The sequence below is a fragment of the Ambystoma mexicanum genome, chromosome 12 (genome assembly GCF_040938575.1).
Source record: "Ambystoma mexicanum isolate Mex_15411 chromosome 12, UKY_AmexF1_1, whole genome shotgun sequence".
NCBI lineage: Eukaryota > Metazoa > Chordata > Amphibia > Caudata > Ambystomatidae > Ambystoma > Ambystoma mexicanum.
The window spans coordinates 658,120,522-658,140,897 of NC_090936.1; the positions used below are offsets into that span (position 1 = coordinate 658,120,522).

At 45.1% G+C, this 20,376-nt stretch overlaps 1 protein-coding gene across 1 annotated transcript in view; it reads right to left on the minus strand.

Moving 5' to 3' along the window:
* The window catches only part of COG5 (component of oligomeric golgi complex 5), a 2,640,594-nt gene that overhangs the window by 111,127 nt on the left and 2,509,091 nt on the right, over window positions 1–20,376 (minus strand). Inside the window, exon 20 of the mRNA XM_069629143.1 lies at window positions 18,146–18,272. Within this exon, the coding sequence (XP_069485244.1) occupies window positions 18,146–18,272 (127 nt within the window). The remainder of the gene's footprint in view (window positions 1–18,145; window positions 18,273–20,376) is intronic.

A 20,376-nucleotide genomic window follows, 5' to 3' on the forward strand; every position in this document is an offset into this window, starting at 1 on the left:
CATTCTAGGTAGGGGAAGAAGGAGTTCAGAATACCTGTGAAAGGAGTAGAGGGGAGGAGTTGAATAGTGACATATTTAAAAAAGGAAGACATGATGTCAGAAGAGGGGGAGAACGGCAGTGATGAGGGCCATATTGATAACGACTTGAAAGGTAGCCCATACTTAAATACGGGTACCCAAAATCACGCTCAAACCAGATTAATATTTCACCCCTCTAGGGAATTAAGGCCAAGAGTCTTTATCTTGCAAGGAAAACACATTTAATCTGTACAAAAATGAAGATGGGGAGGGGCAAAGGACTCGGCTCCCCGATCGGCATTCTGTCCTTCTTCCGTGGCTGGCTCCTCCAGACTGGTGTTAAGCAAGCGCCTTATGTACTGTTTGACTTGGTTACTGGATACTGGCATAGCTCATCCAAACTGTCCTTCTTCCGTACAATGGATGCTGCAGTCTTCCTTCTTGCATGGCAGGGTTTCCATTTAGGACAAAACTACTTAGCATACTGCTGCCTAGGCAAGTATACATTGCAGCTCTTGTTTATATCATATTTTGCTATATTATAAACATTTATATATAAACACACCTTGCCGCCATTTTCTCCACACTTCACTCAATATAATCATATTTTATCTGGTCCAGTGAGTCTCCTTAAAACCTTGTTTTTCATAGTACTCTGTATGTCATGCATTGAGTCTTTTAGTCTGCATGGGTTTTTGATGGACAGGAAACAGCTGCTCAGTCACTTTGTGTGCCCTGCCAGAGCTAGCCGGGCCCCACGCAATGCCTGTAGTCTATTTTTAGCACAGGCTGCATTCCTTTTGGCACAGAGCTCTTTACCGTGCTCTGAAAAAACTAACTACAATTTAACATGTTTCTAAATGTATTCAGTTAAATAGTTATGTGCACCTTATATTTAAATACTATCTTTATTTAGTGCCTGGCCACGCCAGAGTTTGATTATTTATGCATGGAAAAAGCTTTCTCAGTGCTCTAGTGCTTAGGGAAGTCTTGCCTAGTTGTAAAGCACTTAGGGGATACAGGAAGGCGCTAGACAAGGGGCTAGCTCCTCCCCAACACACTCTGCCATCATTCCCAAAAGGGTGGGGAGCTTAGGAGAAGGTAGCAGTATCAGTGTGTAAATCTGCTAGTGTAGCCGAGTTATGGGGGGATTTTCAGGTTTCTGGGATAGCAGGAAGTGAAAGTGTGAACATTGAGGTGGATAGAGCCAAAGTGGTCAATGATGTAGGAAGACTTGTTTCAGAGGGAATGTCTATTGCAGAGGCCACGTAAAAAAAATATAGGATGTGGGGGAGAAGAGCAGGTGTTGAACGGAAGATAAGGGGGATAGACAAGGCTGAAGATCCTAGGAGAACTGGAGCATCTGATTTGAGGAGTGTATGTGCAGGTGGGAAGAGGGAGATAGGGAATGAGAAGAATGAGGTAAAAGTTAGACCGAATTGTGGCTGAAGGTTCTGAGAGAAGAGAAGAGTGAGCACAGGGATGAAGGTAGTGAAGTCAGGGTGCATGATGGAGGGTGTCATGATGCCTACCCCCGGAGCACCAGGACAGGCCCAGCACCCCCGGGAGCAGGCATCATGCCCTCGGGTAAAAGCCCAGCGGCCCCTAATAGGGGCTCTTTGGACTTTGTCCTGGCGCCTTTGGCGCCAGTCTCATGTTGGACATCAGTCCTGGCGCCAGGCTCATAAAAGAGGGTGTTTGGTGCACTTACCTGACGCAGACCATGCTGCATGAAGCCTCAAGCCAAATGAGGCTTAGGAGGGACTATTTTATCAAAGGAACTATTTTACTTGGGTGGGGACCGTGGAAGAATACTTACCTGGAACTTCTTCCAAGGCTATTTAAACCACGCCCGGACTGCCACACGTGCTTCGCGTTGCTCTGCATCTAGCAGCTGAACGCTCACCGTGCCTGCTCCTGCATCTTGCCTCCAGCCACGCCCGCCTCGATCTTGGGATACCTGAAAAGAAGGAAGGGAAGAGAAAAGGTGAAAACCAAGAACTTAATCTAACTTCCTACCTGTGTCCAGAACCATCACGCCAGGGATCCTGAAGATAGACATTCTTTAAAAGCATTGCGCTACTTGTAGTAGTGCTGCGCATCACTCACCTGCCTCGTGGGCTCTTCACTATCCACCGCGACCTTCTGGGCATTCCGCCACATCTCTGCACCTGCAGGGGAGAAGAAGAGACAAAAGGTGTGCAGGAGGAACAAATGAGGAAAGCCTGATTTTCCGTCACAAGACTTACCTGGCCATATTTGACGGAACCACTCCTCATTTCGGGTCGGCGCCACTTCTTGGCCTGGTACCGCACCCAGGCCCCTAAGGGGAAAAAAGAAAGACATTACTAGAGGGATTCAAAGACATTTAAAGGGATCATTTTATCACAAACTCACCTGAGTTTATCTCCGGCAATATCCCTCGAAGCATCACTTCCACTTTGCACCTGAAAATAAGGACAGATCGCAGGTTAAGAAAAGCAAACAAAGAGGAGACTCTACTCTGGAACTTTTTAAACTGCATACTTACGGCATTTCGCCTTCCGAAACCAGTGAAGTAACTGGTCAAATACGAGCCCCTGCAGCAGAAGCAGGATGGAGAGCTCATCCATTCAAACATTAAGGTGAGCCTTGATTGGGGATTTCGGAGGTGGTCAGAGAAGAGCAAAGGGGAGGTGGGAAGCAATCACAATACTCTGCAGACAGTTAATCCCCTTTCTCCACCTACAGAAAGATTTTTCTACGGGCCAGACAAGCCAGATTTGGGGGTCCAGTTCAGTCGGTGTTTCGAATCCTGCGCATCATGCTTGAAGAGGTCACAGCAATCCAGACCAGGTCAGCGCCTCCGTGGGAGCCAGGTGAGCGTTACAGAGGGTAGAAGAAACAGGCAAGTGAAGGCAGTGAAGGAGTGTGCAGCCCAAGCGGGAAAGGGTAGAAGGGTGAATGGGAGAGTTTGGCTGGTAAAACGCAGGTGTAAGTTCTGAGTTGGGCTAAAATTGGTTGTCAGGCAACCTAAAAACAGTTAATAGCTCAAAACTGGGATGTTCCTTTGTTATTTGAGGTAACAGCAGCTCTTCAGTGAAGGAGAGTCACTGGGTGGGAGGATCCCTATGTGTGGAAGTAGGAATCTGGCAAATTAATTCACACCTTCCAATATATCACTGGTCCTCATTCTCCTGAGGGTGTCTCAGTTCTTCCGATTGTACGTTTTTCACTGATACTGCGGCCTATTAAGGGTGTCGCAAAACCACTGTGTACCTATAAATATCTTTATGTCTACCAGTTTCAGCTATATTCAGAATGTACAGCTTTTATCAGGACAATAGCAGATTCTCCACAGAATTAAACACTTAATACTGATGTGGTGCACAGTTAAGCTGAAACCCTAAAAGCAAAGGACAAAACAAGTTTCCTTTCGTAATTATGCCTATGATCATTGTGCATAGGGTGAGCTAAACATAGATGCTTACTCTGCTCACTCTTACCATCGATGTATTAATCTGACGCTGTCTTACTACATCTGACTCATCCATGGAAAGAAACAGAGCAAGGATGGTCACATTTCAATTCCATCCATTGCCGAGTTATATTTTATATATCTACTAGCTAATATATCGGGCGTGCCCCGGATTTTATTTTCTTATAGGTAATATTTGTTAGAAATACCTTAAGGTAGCATTACACTTTTTTTCAGAAAGGCTCCATAAGAAAGGTTAAGAAATATTCACTACATTTTTGGATCATTTCTCATTTAAAAAATGTTTCCTTATAAATACTAGACAGCACAATTTATTGTTCTTCTTAAAAAGTCATTCTGAAACGTATAACTGTACGTGGGAACAACATGGTGATTCCTGAGCAACATGATGGGTGACATGATGTCGACGTTGCCAACAACTATTGACCTAAAGATCAACATTACACAAGAACATGTTCATTGTAAGGCTTGTTTATGAACAAAATGGTTTGTTTCCCCTCACGGTCAACACTGTTGCACCAATTACGTTGGGCAGCAATTTTTCAATGCATAGCCTTGTGCCATTACACAGCCTAAGTGAGTCGAGATTGCGAAGCAACATGATGGGTGACCCAACTTTCAGTCAAAGGTGATGTGGTCGTTGTGGTGGCATTCCGGGGGGAAGAGGGGTTCGTGTGAGTTGAGGAATTCTGTTGGATAGTTTATGGCTTCGTCAACATCCATCAAAGTATCGATTCAGTAACAGGGCCCAGAAGCATATTCTGAATCTGATTCATAATTTAATTGTCCATTTTTTTAGCAGCCAGAATGGCTCGTCGACACAGCCACTCGTGATTTTTGTAATTTGACGATATGTTTGGATATACTTTATGTATTGGTATTGTAACTGATGGCACCATCTAAAAAAAAATCCTCTGGAAATTCATTTTACCTGATGCTGCAACAATTTGGAAACTTCTGGAATGCTACCTGTCTTCACCTTCGCCTCTCAGGCCCCAAACAGACATGATAACACTGATCCTGTAGGTCTCTGTTCCGATTTGCTTTTCGCTTGATGTGCTTTGCACCCTGAAGTAAACTGCAGTGAGAATTTGCATGTGTGGCTGGCTGACATACCCCAGAGCAGACGTTGGGAGGAGGTGAGAGTTGGTGTGCTGCTGCGACTGGGACTTTCTATGCTCTCTCCCCACCGGTTGTCTCACCCTGGCGTGGTGCAGTTCTTTTGCGGTGCATTGAGTTGCAAATATCTTGGAATTTGTGCATCCTGGGGCCTGGACCTCGAGTTTTGTTCCTCGTGTCAGGACCAGTACTTCCACAACCACACAGATGTTTCGCCAATTTCCGATTTCAGGCAACCGTCTGATGTGTGAAGGTGCGGTACTGAAATCCGGGGAAAGGGGCGGGGTGTCCCAATGTTATGTAGCTAGCAAGGTCTGGAGGGTCTCAACAGGCAACTATGCAACAATTGGTACAGGTTGGTGAAACGGTGTAGACTTGTATAAGGAATAATGCTTCGCCAGGTCAGAAACCCACAAACAAATGTTGACTTGTACTGAAATCCAAGGAACGCGGTGGTGTGTCCAAATGTCATGTAGCCAGTAATTTACAGAGGGTCCTTACAGGCAACTATGCCAAAGTTGGTGCAGATTGGTGAAATGGTGCGAAATTGTATAAGGAACAACGCTTCGCCACAAACACATTTTCACTTATATATATATATATATATATATATATATGATACATTACTCACCGTAATCGTATTTCTGATGCTTGTATCTGCTTAGATTCACATGCTGTGCATAGGCCAACATCTAGTGGAAGCTGCGGAGTATTACAGTTTGTTTTTCGAAACTCGAAAATGGGCGTCGACACAGGGCGTGCCAGTAATACTATCCCTAGTGTGACGTCCACTGTACCCATGATCCCTCACGCGTGTAGGACCCTCAGATTGTATTTTTTCTGACATGAGGTAGCATGAGGAGAAGCGTGAGTACAGATGATCCAAGCAGATATAAAGAAAGGTAAGAACTACAAGCCTCCATGCGCCTTCTCTCAGAGAGGAGGAAGGGTGGGTCGCATTTGAATCTAAGCAGATACAAGCATCAGAAATACGATTACGGTGAGTAATGTATCCCTTCTGAGGCTTGTGGAATCTGCTTAGATCACATGCTGTGCATAGATTAGCGCGCAGTACCTGAAGGAGGTGGGATGTGGGAAGGGTCATGAGCAAATAAATGTCTTAGAACCGCTTGTCCCACTTGGGTATCTGTCTTGCAATGGGTGTCAATGCAGTAGTGCTGAGTAAAAGTGTGAATAGAGCTCCAAGTAGCTGCTTTGCAAATGGTGTCAAGGGGTACATTTGCAATGAAAGCCAGAGTGGCCCCAATGCCTCTTGTAGAGTGGGCTCTAGGCGTGAAAGGCAGAGTTTTTTCAGAAAGTGAGTAACACAGCTGGATACAGTTAATAATCCACTTAGAGATGGCACCTTTAGAGAAGCGATCCCCCTCTCTGCCTGTAGCTACAGAGACAAACAGCTGATCTGTTTTCCTTAGCGGTCTGGTCTTGTTTACATAGTAGAGGACCGCCCTACACACATCTAGTGTGTGTAGTTTCACCTCAGCCGAGCTTTGTGGGGCTTGGAAGAAAGCCGGAAGCTCGATGGACTGGTTCACGTGGAATTTTGAAATACACTTAGGCGAGAACCTAGGGTGTGTGCGTAAAACCAGTTTATCTTTATGGACAGTAAAGAAGGGATCTTGCACTGACAGCACCTGAATTTCACTGACTCTTCGTATAGATGTAATTGCTACTAAGAAGGCCGTTTTGTAAGTCAGGTGTTTGAGACTGCTTTTGTGCATGGGCTCGAATGGGGGGCCCATGAGCTTAGATAGCACCACGTTAAGGTCCCATCCTGGTGGTGGGTTTGAAATAGGAGGGTGAAGTCTCTTTACTCCTTCCATGAAGGCTTTAACTACTGGTACTTTCCACCACAACACCTTGTTATGGGAAGTGGTGTGTGCTGACAGAGCTGCCAGGTGTACCTTCAGTGAGTTAAAAACCAGTCCTGCACCCAGCAGGTGGAGCATGTATGTAACAATAGTGGAAGGAGTGCAATCAACTGGGTTGATTTGTTTATTCTGGCACCAGATAACGAATCTCTTCCATTTGTCAAAATAGCAGTGCCTCATGTTTGGCTTCCTAGATTCTTTTAGGATGTCCATACACCTCTGTGGTAAATTTAGATGTCCGAACTCTATGGCCTCAGGAGCCATGCTGCCAGGTTCATTGAGTTGGGTTGAGGATGCACTGTTTGACCTTGGTGCTGGGACAGTAGGTTGTACCAGGCCGGAGGTTTGATCGTTTCGCACATGGCTAATCTGCATAAGTGTGGGAATCACGGTTGTCTCGCCCACATGGAAGCAACCAGGATGAGCGTCATCGACTCTCTGTTCATCTTGTTGACCACCTTCCTGATGAGGAGTTGGTGGAAAAGCGCACGCAAACATTCCTGACCAGTTCATCCACAGGGCGTTCCCCTGGGAGTCCGGTTGGGGGAACCTGGATGCAAATCCTGGGCATTGTCTGTTTTCGCTTGTGGCGAATAGGTCTACAGTGGGGAAGCCCCACTGAGAGAAGATATCTTCTACGACTCTTCTGTGTAGACACCATTCGTGTTCTTCTGGGAGGGGGTCTCTCCTTAGAGCATCCGCTAGAGAATTGAGATCCCCTGGAACATGTTACGATGACAGGAAGATGTTCCGTCTGAGTGCCCATTTCCAAATTTTCTGGGCAAGCTTGGACAGATTTGGGGAACGAGTCCCTTCTTGCTTGTTCAGGTAAAACATGGCTGTAGTGCTGTCCGTCCGGATTTGCACCGACAGATTTAGCAGGTAGGGCTCGAATGCTTGAAGCGCTCTGAATACTGCCAGAAGCTCTAGCAGGTTGATTTGATTCTTGGCCACTGAGTGAGACCAGAGACCCTGAGCTGTGTTTTGGAGATGGTGAGTTCCCCACCCCGTCAGGCATGCATCGGTTGTGACTACCGCCTGTATCTCGGGATCGTAAAAGGGTTTCCCCATGGACAGATTTTCTCTTGTCCACCAGTTTAGGCTTTGTACAAGTGTTGGCGAAACGACCACTAGATCGTCCCACTGACCACTTGCCTGAGACCACTGTTTCGCCAACCATTCCTGCATGGGACGCAGGCGCGTGTGGGGGACCAGGTAAATACATGACGCCATCATGCCCAGCAACCGCATTGCTTTGCGTACCGTTAACTGGCAACCGGACTGATATTGCGGGATTTGCAGCAGTATATTCCGAATTCATTCCTCGGAAGGAAAGGTCAACCCCTCTTGAGTGTCTAGGATAGCTCCTAGGAACTGTTTGGAAGTGCTTGGCACCAGACTTGACTTTTTCTCGTTTATTGAGAAGCCCAATTCGAAGAGGAGGTCGATCGTCCTTTGAATGTTTGTTCTGAAAATTACTGGGGTCTCCCCCGTGATGAGCCAGTCGTCCAGGTAAGGGTACACCGGGATTGCCTCCCTGCGTAGGTGTGCTGCTGCCACCGCCAGTGCCTTGGTGAATACCCTTGGAGCCGAAGCTATCCCGAAGGGCAGTACCTTGAACTGGTAGTGCCGACTGTCCACCTTGAAGCGCAAGTAGTTTCTGTGCGCTGGGAACATGGAAATATGAAAATAGGCATCTTTCGTGTCCAATGTTGTCATGTAATCCCCCTTTTTTAGGAGGGGGATTACCTCTTGGAGAGTAGTCATGCGAAATATATGGGGCTTGACATACTTGTTTGCAGGCCGTAAATCCAATACTGGGCGCATTGTCAAATCTTTTTTTGGCACAAGGAAGTAAGTTGAATAAATACCCTTGTTTACCTGGTGTCCCGGGGCGAGTTTGCGTCCTTTGCTAGCAGATTGACAATCTCCTCGAGGAGGATCTTCTGGTGTTCCAAAGAATGTATTCTTTGTCGTGGAGGATGGTTCCGGGGACGCTCTAACAGTTCTATGCAGTACCCAGCGGATACTGTGGACAGCACCCATCTGTCTGATGTGATCCCTTCCCAAACTTGGGTGAAGTTGGAAATGCGTCGCCCTACTGGGGTTGCATGAGAAGGGACCCTGAACGGAGCATCACTGTTTTGGTGGAGGCGTGCCGCCTCCTTTACTGGGACTGCCTCTACCCTTACCACGTCCTCTTTTATTACCCCTGCCGTAACCCTGGGTAGACTGTTGGTTATTATTGTTCCACGGTGTACCCTGCCCCTGGGAATAGGTAGATCCTCTCTGGGAATTTTGGCCGCATGGGCGACGCAAATTGCCATTCCCTCTTTGATTAGGGGGTTTGTTGGTTAGTTGGCCTAGGGATTTGAGTGTCTCATATTCTTCCTTGGCATTTTTCAGCGCGTCCTCGACCGCCTTACCAAACAACAGATCCGGCTCCACCGGTTTATCTACCAAAGATGCTTGGGTTTCAGCTTTGAATCCAGACTGCCGTAACCAAGCGTGTCTCTTGATAACAGTTCCTTCTGCTATCAATCTGCCGGCGTTATCCGTGGCATCAAAGGTTGCTTTTAAAATGCAAACGGACACGGCTCTTCCCTCCGCCGCAACTCGTGCCAACTGGCTCTTTAAGGGTTCTGGGGCGGAGTCTATGAGTGCTGTGACTTCTTCCCACTGATGGCAGTTGTAGCTGGCCAACAGGGTGGTGGAGTTGGCAATCCTTGCCTGGTAGGCGGAAGTGGAGTCTACTTTCCTGCCCAAACCATACAGTTTCTTGCTCTCCTTGTCGGGAGGAGCTTCGGACGATGACAAGGGTGTTCCAGCCCTCTTACGGGTGTTAGTAACAACCAGGGAGTCCGGTTTCAGAAGCCCCCTTATATACAGTGGGTCTGATTGGGCTGCCCTGAAAAGTTTCTCAATCCTGGGGTTCACTGCCCTGGTGAAGTTAGGATTTAAAAGTGATGGGTCTATTCTCCTCTGAATAGACTTAAGGATAGGGATGGCTTGAGCAACAGGCCTCCTTTCTCCCACTAACTCTTCTGCGAAGTCCCTCTCCTCTTGAGCACCCTGTGTGTCAATGTGGAAATGTTCTGCCGCTCGGGACAGAACTTCATTCAGGAGAGGTTGATTGTCGACAGGGGAGTCGGTAATCGGGGGTTCTTTCTCTACCGGGGAATTTACTCTGTAGGTCTCATGGTCTTCCTCTTCCTCTTCTTGGTCCTCATCATCCACATAGTAGCCCCTACCAGTTTGCTCTTGCAACATGCCCTAATCTGGATCCTCACAAAAGGATGTATCCCCTTGATATTGGGAGTAGGGCTGTATATAGAAGGGGTCCGAAGACCGTGTTGGGGCTTCAAACCGGGACTTCTTACTTGGAGGTATTGGATCCTTAGAGCCTGAGGGTGCTGACCCGTCGGGAGTATAGGAGAGAAAGTGTTCAGGGTTTTTTGTGTAAAAATCTGCCAATGAAGACATCCTTGACATAACCCTGTCTATGTCATCACTAGACCATTCTCTAGAACTGGGAATGATCTTTTCTGGGGCTTTCTCCGCCTTATCCTGACTAGACTTACTGGTTTTAGCAGGTGTCCTTGGGATAACAGAGGACTGGGACTTGCCTGTCTGTTTATGTGGAGTGGGAAGTTTTTGAGGTGTGTGAGGAGGCTGAGACTGCTTCCCCTCTGTTGTTTTCCCCCCTCCTCGTGGGTGGAAGAGTGTTTTCCCTTTTTTTTCGCCCCTCCGGAGCCTTCCGACGCCTGGCATCGAGGTTCGGGGGTAGTGTCCCTATCTTTAGAATGTGGAGGTAGGGACTCGGGAACCGCCGTTACGCGGTCTGCGGGCGCCGACTCCTGCAGTGCGGTCTGGGGATGGAACTTGGCTTCGTCTTCAGACGATTAAACTTCCGTTACCTTGGGGAGCAAGGCACTCTTGGCAACAGTGGATGATTGCCTGGAGTCATGCGGCGATCTAGATCGAGAACGCCCAGAGGGCACCGATTCGGACCGTTCTCTATATGCCTCTTTCCGAGAACTCGACGTGTGCGTCGAGTCTCGGTTGGACTTCATGTGCTTTGTGGAAGTGCTGTGGGTAGCGCTTGTGTCGCATGGGGTCTTCCCCATAGCCGCCCTGCCGGACATTCCGAGGTCGGGGACTTGCACTCAGCTGTCTCTTGACGCCACGTTGCCCTCGCCGTCTGAAAGCACGGCGTCGCTGCCATTGCTGAAGGCTCCCTCCGCTGCCATGGCCTCCTGACGCCTGGCGTGGTGGGCCCAGCGCTTGACCAAACGGTCCTTAAGTGTTTTCGGTTTAAACCTACTACACGCTCTGCAGTTCGCCTCAGGGTGGTCCCTCGGCAAGCAGAGATTGCACGTAGCGTGCCTGTCGACCCAAGGGTACTTGCGGTTGCACTTGGGGCAGAATTGGAAAGGGCTACCCTCCATACGCACCTTGTGGCAGCGGGCTAGTAAGTGTAGGAATATATAAGAATGTACCTATATACCAAAAGAGTGTAGAGTATGTCCACCCCCCACTCTCCCTACTTGCAGGGCCGAGGACAGAGGCCTTCCAAGGCCCGGGCCGAGGCCGGAGGCCTTCCGAGGCCCAAATCCGTCATGCAGCTGTCGACGGTCAAATTCTTCTCCGGGCCGGCGTCGAGTGTGGAAGTTCGGTGACTCGACGTTGGGGTGGAGAAATGGGTAAATATAACAATATTTAGCAAAAGTATGGCTAAGGCCAGGGAACTCCGCGAAATGCTTCCGACCAGTATGGCGGAAAAAAACAATCTGAGGGTCCTACACGCGTGAGGGATCATGGGTACAGTGGACGTCACACTAGGGATAGTATTACTGGCACGCCCTGTGTCGACGCCCATTTTCGAGTTTTAAAAAACAAACTGTAATACTCCGCAGCTTCCACTAGATCTCGGCCTATGCACAGCATGTGATCTAATCAGATTCCACAAGCCTCAGAAATATATATATAAATAATCCAATGCATAGGTACAGGGCTTAATAATCAAATGCTGCTAGACATTCTTGCTGCATTCTGTATGGTACCAATAGCAGACAGTCTAGACAGTGCAGTGCAATTTAATACTGTGAGTATATTGATGAGGGTGTTCAGTATCAGCTTTCTAATAATTGAGGGCTTTTAACAGTCAGCAAACGCAGCACTCTCTTCGCTGGTTAAAATGGATTGGCAAAGAAAGTAGGCAGGGCTAAGGGTTGATTTGGGCAAGATATCAAGGGAACTTTTAACATAAATCTAGAATTAGTGTTATGGGGTCCCTTTGCAGAACCTGAGATGCAGTTTGTGGACTTCCAGGGCATGGATTTCTCCCACCATTTGGGCAGAAGGAATAGCGACCATAAATGGTGTCTTTCAAGATAAAAAGTTGATCTCCCACCTTACGCAAGGACTGAAAAGAATGCTCCCTTAGCTTGGAAAGTACTACGTTAACTCGTAAGAGGGGGCACCCTTCCTGATCCAGGAAAAGTCAAAAACGTTTTGACAATCCTTTGGGACCATAGGGAAAGAGTGTGAGGCTGTATTTAGGAGATAGACACTAGGTGAACTTTGATGGATAGAACAACTAAGCCTTGTTTGGCCAAATGAATTAAGTATTGAAGAAGCTCCTGTTAGAGACACTCAAATGGGCAGATGCTTTGCTGCTAACACCACACATAAAATGGCTGCCATTTTTTTTTGTACCAATCAGCGTTTGGTGAATGGCACTCTTGCTGCGGCACAGATGTCTCAACATTCCTGAAGCAGCTCTATGTGACCAAACTCTCAGGAGTCCAACTCTGAGGCTTTGTGAGAGAGGAACGTGGCACAGTAGCTTGCCCTGCTGCATGGACAACAGGTTGAAAGTTTGCCAGAGGCAAATGGGCTCGGCCAAAGACAAAAGAGTAGATCGAAGTACCAGTACTGCTAGGCCTATAAAAATCATCTTGCATGGCTTTAGCATCATTTTGCCTAGAACTCTTTGGATTAGTGGAAGTGGCGGAGATACATACAGCAATTTCTCAAAGGAAGGGAGAACATGTCCCCTACACTGCCTGTGTGGTGGAATCTGCCTGCATACAGGCAACATCTGGAATGTTCTGGTGTGGTGAAGAGGTCTATGGGTGGAGTGCCCCACTTCTTGAAAACATGATCTCTCTGGTCCTGTTTCAATTACCACCTCTGGCACAATGCGAGGTCTGTTCCCGTTAGCTTCAAGAAAGTCACAACTTTGATAAATCGTACAAGGGTTTTCATCAACAGCTATCTAGGATTAATATTGTGAGGTGGATTTGGTTGCCGGGCAAGGTAACTAAGATCTTCTAGCTGGTCTCTTAATCTCTCCTGGGCTCCCTTCACCCTAGCCCAGGCTTCCCTAAAACCGAAGATTAGTAACCCCTACTATATAGAGAAGTCTGTCTCCCTCGAGGAAGATCTAAAGGCCATGTCCTTCTCTATATTCCTTCTTCTGGCACACCCTAAGGGGAACCCTAATCTAGCTTACCCCAAATGATCGACTTTCCAAATGAATAGTGACTGTAGTTCCTCAGACGCTCCCCCTTTCACTCCCTTCCACTCCTCTATTTGATCTTACATCTCCCTATTGTGTACTCCCCATCCCATCTACTTCTCTGATTTTCCTCCCCTCCTGCTCACCTCACTTACTCTGCTAACACCTACTACTTACTCTGGATTTCTGCTGTTCTCCCTTCTATCCTCTCCCAGCTCCTACTCCCTGTTCCTCTCAGACTCTCTCTTTCCCACTACCCTTCTCCCCTACATGCCCTCTCCCCCACTACCTTTGACTCTCACAATAATAGCTTCACTCTTTTCATTAGGTACCACTCTCTCTCTCCCACACAATGCCTCACCTGTATTCCTATTCAACTGCTCCACTGAATTGAAATGGACCAAATTTAACAATTATATAACGTGGCATGTCAGTTTGCAAAAAGGTGAGGTACTTAATCAATTGACAGGCATGCATGATTAACACATTCTGGTTTCAGGGTTATAGCGCATATGTTCAGATATAGAAAATAAATCAAAGAGGAGACATTTCATAGTACTAAGTTTGCATAGCATAATTCTAATTACGGGTCCCCTTGTCTAGGTAACATTTGTCACTCCCCACCCGCTGCTGCTATTAAGCTGTTTTACTATAGTACAAATTGTTTGGACAGCAGGGCTTTGAACATGTTTAAGTATTTTGGCAATAAAGAATAAATGACTTCCAGGTCAGATTATATCTTGGTATATAGTCATTTTAGCATGCAAATATTTTTTCCATAGTCCAAATTCCCCATCCTTTCCCCCATCACATCGCCAGTTGTGGTCACTCTGGCTTCTTCCATGCTTGTGCTATTTTAATTCTTGCTGCACTAAGGAGTTGTGCGATTAGTGCTGTTGAGCTACAACTCAAGCCATACTGCCCATCTGGATATATGTTTCCTGAGGCTATGATTAGGGGTTCTGATGGGAGATGAATGTCGGTGATATCTCTAATCCTCGCAAGGACCTCCTTCCATATAACTGTGTGACGGTGCATGTCCACCACATTTTCCAAATGACACCAGTTCTGTAAAATGTTAAGGAGTAGAGACGTTTTGTGTAAGATGTAATGTGGAAAGAGGTGTATTTTCTTATGTAATCTAGTCCTGCTGTTTCGAGAAGATCAGAATGAAAAAATTAAATAAACTTGAAGGACATCCTACTTGAGGGTATGGGACCATGAAATGGGCTGATGAAGGATGTTCATTCTATTTTAGGATCGTTCTGAATACCACCTTTGTAATCACCAAGAGAATGATTGCTGTTAAAGTACCTCGTAGTGCTGGGAGATTTTGGCAAGAGGTATAATAAGTCCCGGTCTAAGAAAAACCGACCTACAGAAATTGTGGTTGCCCTGACTGACAAGCATGGACAAAACTGCCGGAGCTAGATAGGTGATTAAACTGTTCAAATGACTTGGACACAAAGTAAGGTTTTAACATTGGTTGTACCAGTCAATGGGCCATTTCACGTTCAATTGACAATAACACTCTCAACAACATGGCCATCCTTAAATGAGTACAGATTAGTTTGAGTGAAGGTGATTGCATGTGTTTACAAGAAAAGGCATTGTTATTAACGGTTATGTTTTTGCACTGACTTTTAAACAAATGTAAATTAAATGTTTTATCTAAAAAATATAGCTCATTGGAGTGAATCCCTGTTGCCACAATGCCGATCCTGGTAAAGTATGTATCTGCTGCAAAGATGTTTGTGCATCAAGAAGGTCGTAGATTCCAATTCTAGAACGATAAGTTACTTGGATAAGGACCGTGCTGCAGATATCCATGTGTAAACTCCAGGTTGAAGGATTACATCTCAGTTAGTTAGCTCAGTGGGTTAAAGTCCCAGGTGCAGAGATCTATGTAATCTTCAGGTCCACACACGAAACGCATCAAGATTGGTCATTTGGATGAGTGCTCGCTGCAGCAACTTGTGCGTGATCAGCAGGTTTTCTGATCACAGTGCAATACTATGTTAATAACAAAACATACAATCCATATCAGTGTGTAACCTTCAGTTCACACATTCAAATCCAGGTAAGAACAACTTCACCTTTCCATCTCCTCAAGTTCATAGATCGAGTACTGTGGTAGGTCAGGAGAAGGGGACCAACCAGATTTTGGCATTCCTGCATATGTTTTATTAAAACAATAAGTAAAATGGCTTCACTATCCTTAATGTGCGGATTTCCCTGCCTAACAAAACTAAAGTAGGGTGCTCTTCATCATACTAAAGTCCAAAGCAAAGTCTATCCTCCGTCCAAAACAAAGCTGCACTGACCATACCACTAAGACAAAAAAACAAAAGCCCAGGAGAATGACTCCCTTTTCCTGCATAGGCTTCCACAGCCTTAATTTATAACTCTTAGATAGTTTTAGCTATCTCTTGAATTGGCTTGTTCTGTTCCTTTAGTGGACTTTTCCAAGTCTTTGGTTCCCCTTTCTCTTAACTTTGTAACTGTCTCCTCCCTGGCGTTCTTGGCCTATGATTTTCTCTTAATATGCTTTCCTCTAGTGTCTGAAGGTCTCTCTTTTTCCTTTTATGTCTGGGGAAATAGAATCCCTCTTTGCATTGTTCCTGTTCTCCGTATTCCTTTGGTTCGTTAGCTCCTCATTTGGTACAAAGTCAATAATAAGAGGGGACTTTTCAGACTTGCGTTTTGCTTCTTATGAGTATGTGCCCTTGAGTGAGTATCGACTAGCTCCTGACAACCCTGAAAATCACTAAAGAATATTTCTTCACCTGGCTCCCCTATAAAATGCAGTGAAATATGCCATAAAATGGTTGCAGTGAGATGGGCAGGTACCTATCTTATACAACCATTATCCCCTTAAATACTATTATTTACAAGTGTATTGTGCACCTTAGCTACACAATCATAGTAAATACTCCTTAAACGTTATTCAGGCCTAGCCCCCAGGAATTTTGCTAAATGCATCCCTCTCTACTCTGACACTTTCCTCCTCTAATCTCAACAACCTCTCTGCCCCCCACCGACCCTGTACTACTTCCCCTTCTGCTCCTTATCCTTTCTGGCCACTTATCACTGGAATGCTCTTTTACCTGTTATCAAAGCAATCCAACCAGCAGATCTTTTGAAGACCTGGCTTAAACTTCACCCTTAGCAAGAATGAGGGCATTTGATTGTTAAAACATGTTGAGAATAATATCCTAGACTGCAAATGAACACATTTTATATTGAAAATAGCAAAGAGTTATACTTAAGAAAAATGTAATTAAATAAAGTATAAACAAATGTACTCTTTTTACGTTTATTTGATTGCTTATTGACAGCTAAGCCCAAGACCCATATCGCATACTTTATGACCACATTTATTAACCTATCATTATTACAAGGTTATGTTCCATCAGAGCTGAAATGCTCCACCACCATATCCCCCTTTTGAAAAACCCATTGCTTGTCCCTTATGACTTGAAAAATGACAGTCCAGTGGCAGGACTTCCTTGGGCAGGAAAGATCCTGGAAAAAGTTGTGACTTCTCAACTTCAAGATCACGTGGAGAAATGTGGACTATTGGATTCTCACCAATTAGGGTTTTGAACCAGAGATGGAACAGAGACAGCCTTGGCAACAGTCTGGGATGAGTTACATGGACTAGCCAATGTAGGCAAACTATCCATTTTGGTGATGCTGGATCTATCTGCAGTATTTGAGACTGTGAATTACGACATCCTACTATCACACCTGATGACAGTCCAGAGAGTCTCAGCCCAGACCATTCATTGGTTCAATTAGTTGTTATCAAACCGATTTCAAAGTGAAATTTGGAGGGTTTCTATCGAATACGGTATAAAAGCATTGTGGCGTTCCACAAGATTTGTCAATTTCACCACTCTTGTTCAATATTTACATGCACCCCTTATGGTCATTCTGAGAAAATAAGGTGATTTTCAATCATATGCTGCTGATAAACAAATGTACCTAAAATTGGGTAATTTTGAGGAATCTCTTTGTACAGTAGGGCAATGTTTGGATGAAGTGGGACAATGGATGTCCCAGAATCGGTTACAGCTAAACCCCAGAATGACGAAGTGGTCTTGTTTGATCCTAAACATCTGTTGACCAAGGAAGTAAAGTGCTCGTCCCCCCAGGCCCTTGTTTTATGGGGTCAATTCTGAATTATGCCTCCAAGATTAAGAATCTGGGCTGTATCTGCCAATTCAAACTAACCAGGTGGGGGCAAAGTTACAGTCTGTATTTTATTTCCTGCGACTTGCCCTCCAGCATATTCCCCAAAAAGACCACGCTAATGTAGTGGGGAATCCAATTAATTACAGACTGGACTATAGAAATTAACCAAAGCACCCCACCTTGCACCTCTCTTTGCACTGGCTTTTGGTAAAAGATCAAATACATGTTAAGTTTCTGTCTATGGTCTTTAAGTGAGTGTTTACATGATCTTGCTCCCACCTATTTAGCAGGGCAGTTGTCTTGGTATAAAACTACATGACTTTTGCGTTCGACTGATAAGCTGTTACTAGTCATCCCTCCATGTCGTTGCATCTCCAGGTAAGATAGACGTTGCACAGTATATGGATCGAGACTATGGAATTTTCTTCCTTGGAAGATGAAGAACTTAAAAGGGCTTATTCAGTTCCATAAAATATTAAAGGCACAACTGTTTAACTAATCTACAGCGATAGGTTGTTTTCTGGACTAGTTATGTTTCTCGATGGAATGGTTCAAACTTTCATTTAACATTTGCACCCAGATGCAGTTAGGTCTGCTCGGTCCTGCGCATTATAAGCAACTCAACCACAATATTTTGTATATCCTCCCGGGTAGCAACAACAGTGTATATGTATACTCTATTAATTTAGAAACGGGTATGCTGCCTGTCAAGTACATTTTATGTATGTCTCATTGTCACTGTTCACCCCCTCCCTCTTCTATGTACCACTGCATTACCCCTACAGTAACTGGTTTGCCCACATCAAGATAATGTAATGTTAGTAAAGGCACCCCAGCTGGAGGATTGACTATGCTCCATGTACCCCACGTCTGGTGAAAGCGTCTCATCAACCTACCCAAGACATGCAAATCCGAGTTTACCTGATATGGGGATTTCAGCTCCGGAGGCGCCCTTGTAAATAGAAACTGAAGAATAATGCTGAATGGAATTATATCTCCAATTGCGGGGCTATTAGCAATGTGCTCACTTGTTTGGAATAGAAGTGGTCTGAAAATAAGAGAAAACATAACTTACTAAAAGCATTTCGTACAAAAGAGTTTGTTTTCGCGAAATAAAATCTTTGTTCATGAAATCAAAAAGCCATAGGTATTCTAAGATAACAAGGCCCCTTAAATTACACCTCTGCATCAGTCAACAAGCCCTACAAGTGATTTGGAAAGCTGCTGGCAGGTCAAACGCTCACTTATCACAGCTAGGGTCATTTCCTACGGCATTTTACCTTTTGCAAAGCACATGAGAATAGCCCATTTGTAAATGCGCCCGACTGTTTTTCACAACTGTTCCACTTAAGGATTCCATTAGCTGAAGCACAAGTTACATGAAAGGCACTTCAGGGCTGGAAAAAGGGGAGGTCAGTTGTGACAGTTCTTCGACACCGGCTTCAATAGGCCAAGAAAGTGCTAGTTTTAGGGTGAATTCTTAATTACCTTCTTCGAAGGGCAGCCATAACATGTTGCACATTTTTAGATAGTTTCACTTTCTCAGTGGAGGAGATATCATTAAAAATTGTAAGTTGAGGCAACAGAATAGCCTTTAAGTCACGGGGAACAAAAAGAAAAAATCACCAACTGTAGAAATCAAAACTAACCGCGCCACTGCCTCCAGTCCTTTTCATATGCCCCAAAGTCAAATCATTCTAGAATAAAGTCGAATTGATTTTAAAATACTGCGGCAAAAAATGATATGTCGCGTAACAAATCTGTAAATTGTTTGGCTTTTATACTTATCTGAAGAGGCAAAGGTATGCTACTAAAGTTTCAGTATTACATTTCGGTTGTCTTTATTGTCCCTGATTGATGAAACGCGTTTTTGAAGAATCCTTAATTTTTGTTCTTTCTCTACTTTTCCGTCATGCACAGATTTTTCAGTTTCAATATTATAGGCATTTTATTTAACTGTTTATTATCTCTTTTTATTGATTTTATATATTTGATTGTACAGTACCTGTTATCTTTGTGTAAGGCTGTGCTTTATACCATTTAAAATAAGTAAAGCTTAATATATTTAAATGGTGTGTGGGGATTGTGAACACTGGTGCTACAGGCATCGCATGTCAGAAACGGACATTGATTTACTTGCACATCAGAATAATGAAACCGGGCGTCCTACGCGTAAAATACTACATTATGTGCATTTGTTTTTCAACAAAACAATTTCTTAAACATTTTCATGAAGTATACATCAACATGGCTCATAAACACAATTGCAGACAAGTGCAGCACAGTTGGGTACAGCTATACATTTCAGGAATCACATCTCAAGGCTAGGGTCCTTTACTTGTTTAATGTTGTAGTGAGTACTGCAGCGATTATGCATGGGGTTTTCATGCGCTGTTTCCAGTGCTTTAGTCCGACCCATGGGACAGTTCGAGTTCTTGTATTCGGGGAGTTTCATTGGGGCCTATAGTTTGGGATCGTTCTCGTCGTTAGGGCTATTTGATCCAACGGTTCATGGGGGGGACGACAAGTTATCCCTGGGAATTTTTCTGTGTAGTCCAGGAAGGGGGCCCATGTGCTGTGAAATTTATTGATGTTCTCCAGACGGACTATGTCCCAACATTTCACCCACCACATGGGGTGAGCAGGGCCGGTAAGGGTGTTTCCACAAACGAGCTATGGTGATTTTGGCCGCGGTAAGTAGTTGGGTGCATAAGTTTGCTATATGCCCCGTGAGTGGAAAGGCCCCTTCTCCAGTGTCCCCTAATAGTAGTACGCCCGGGTCCCATGGACAGACCCGTAATCAGACGAATTTGCTCCAGAACCTCTCGCCAAAATTGAGTAGCTTTTGGGCCAGACCATAGCAGATGGAATAAGGAGCTGGTGGCTGAACATACTCTCCAACAGTTAGGTGAGATTGACGGGTACTTTTGTTTAAAAGTTAGAGAGTCAAAAACCACCTGTAGCACACTTTAAACCCCCCTTCCTTGTTGGTAATACATTTAGAGCTTTTATGCATTCAAGCCCATACCCAATCCCAGTCTTCTAATTCTAGTGTTCGCCCCAGATCCCTTTCCCAGCAAAGCATGTATTTTCCTTCCTATTCAGGTCCGATTTGTCAAGTAATCAGTATAGTGTTGAGACTTTACCCATGG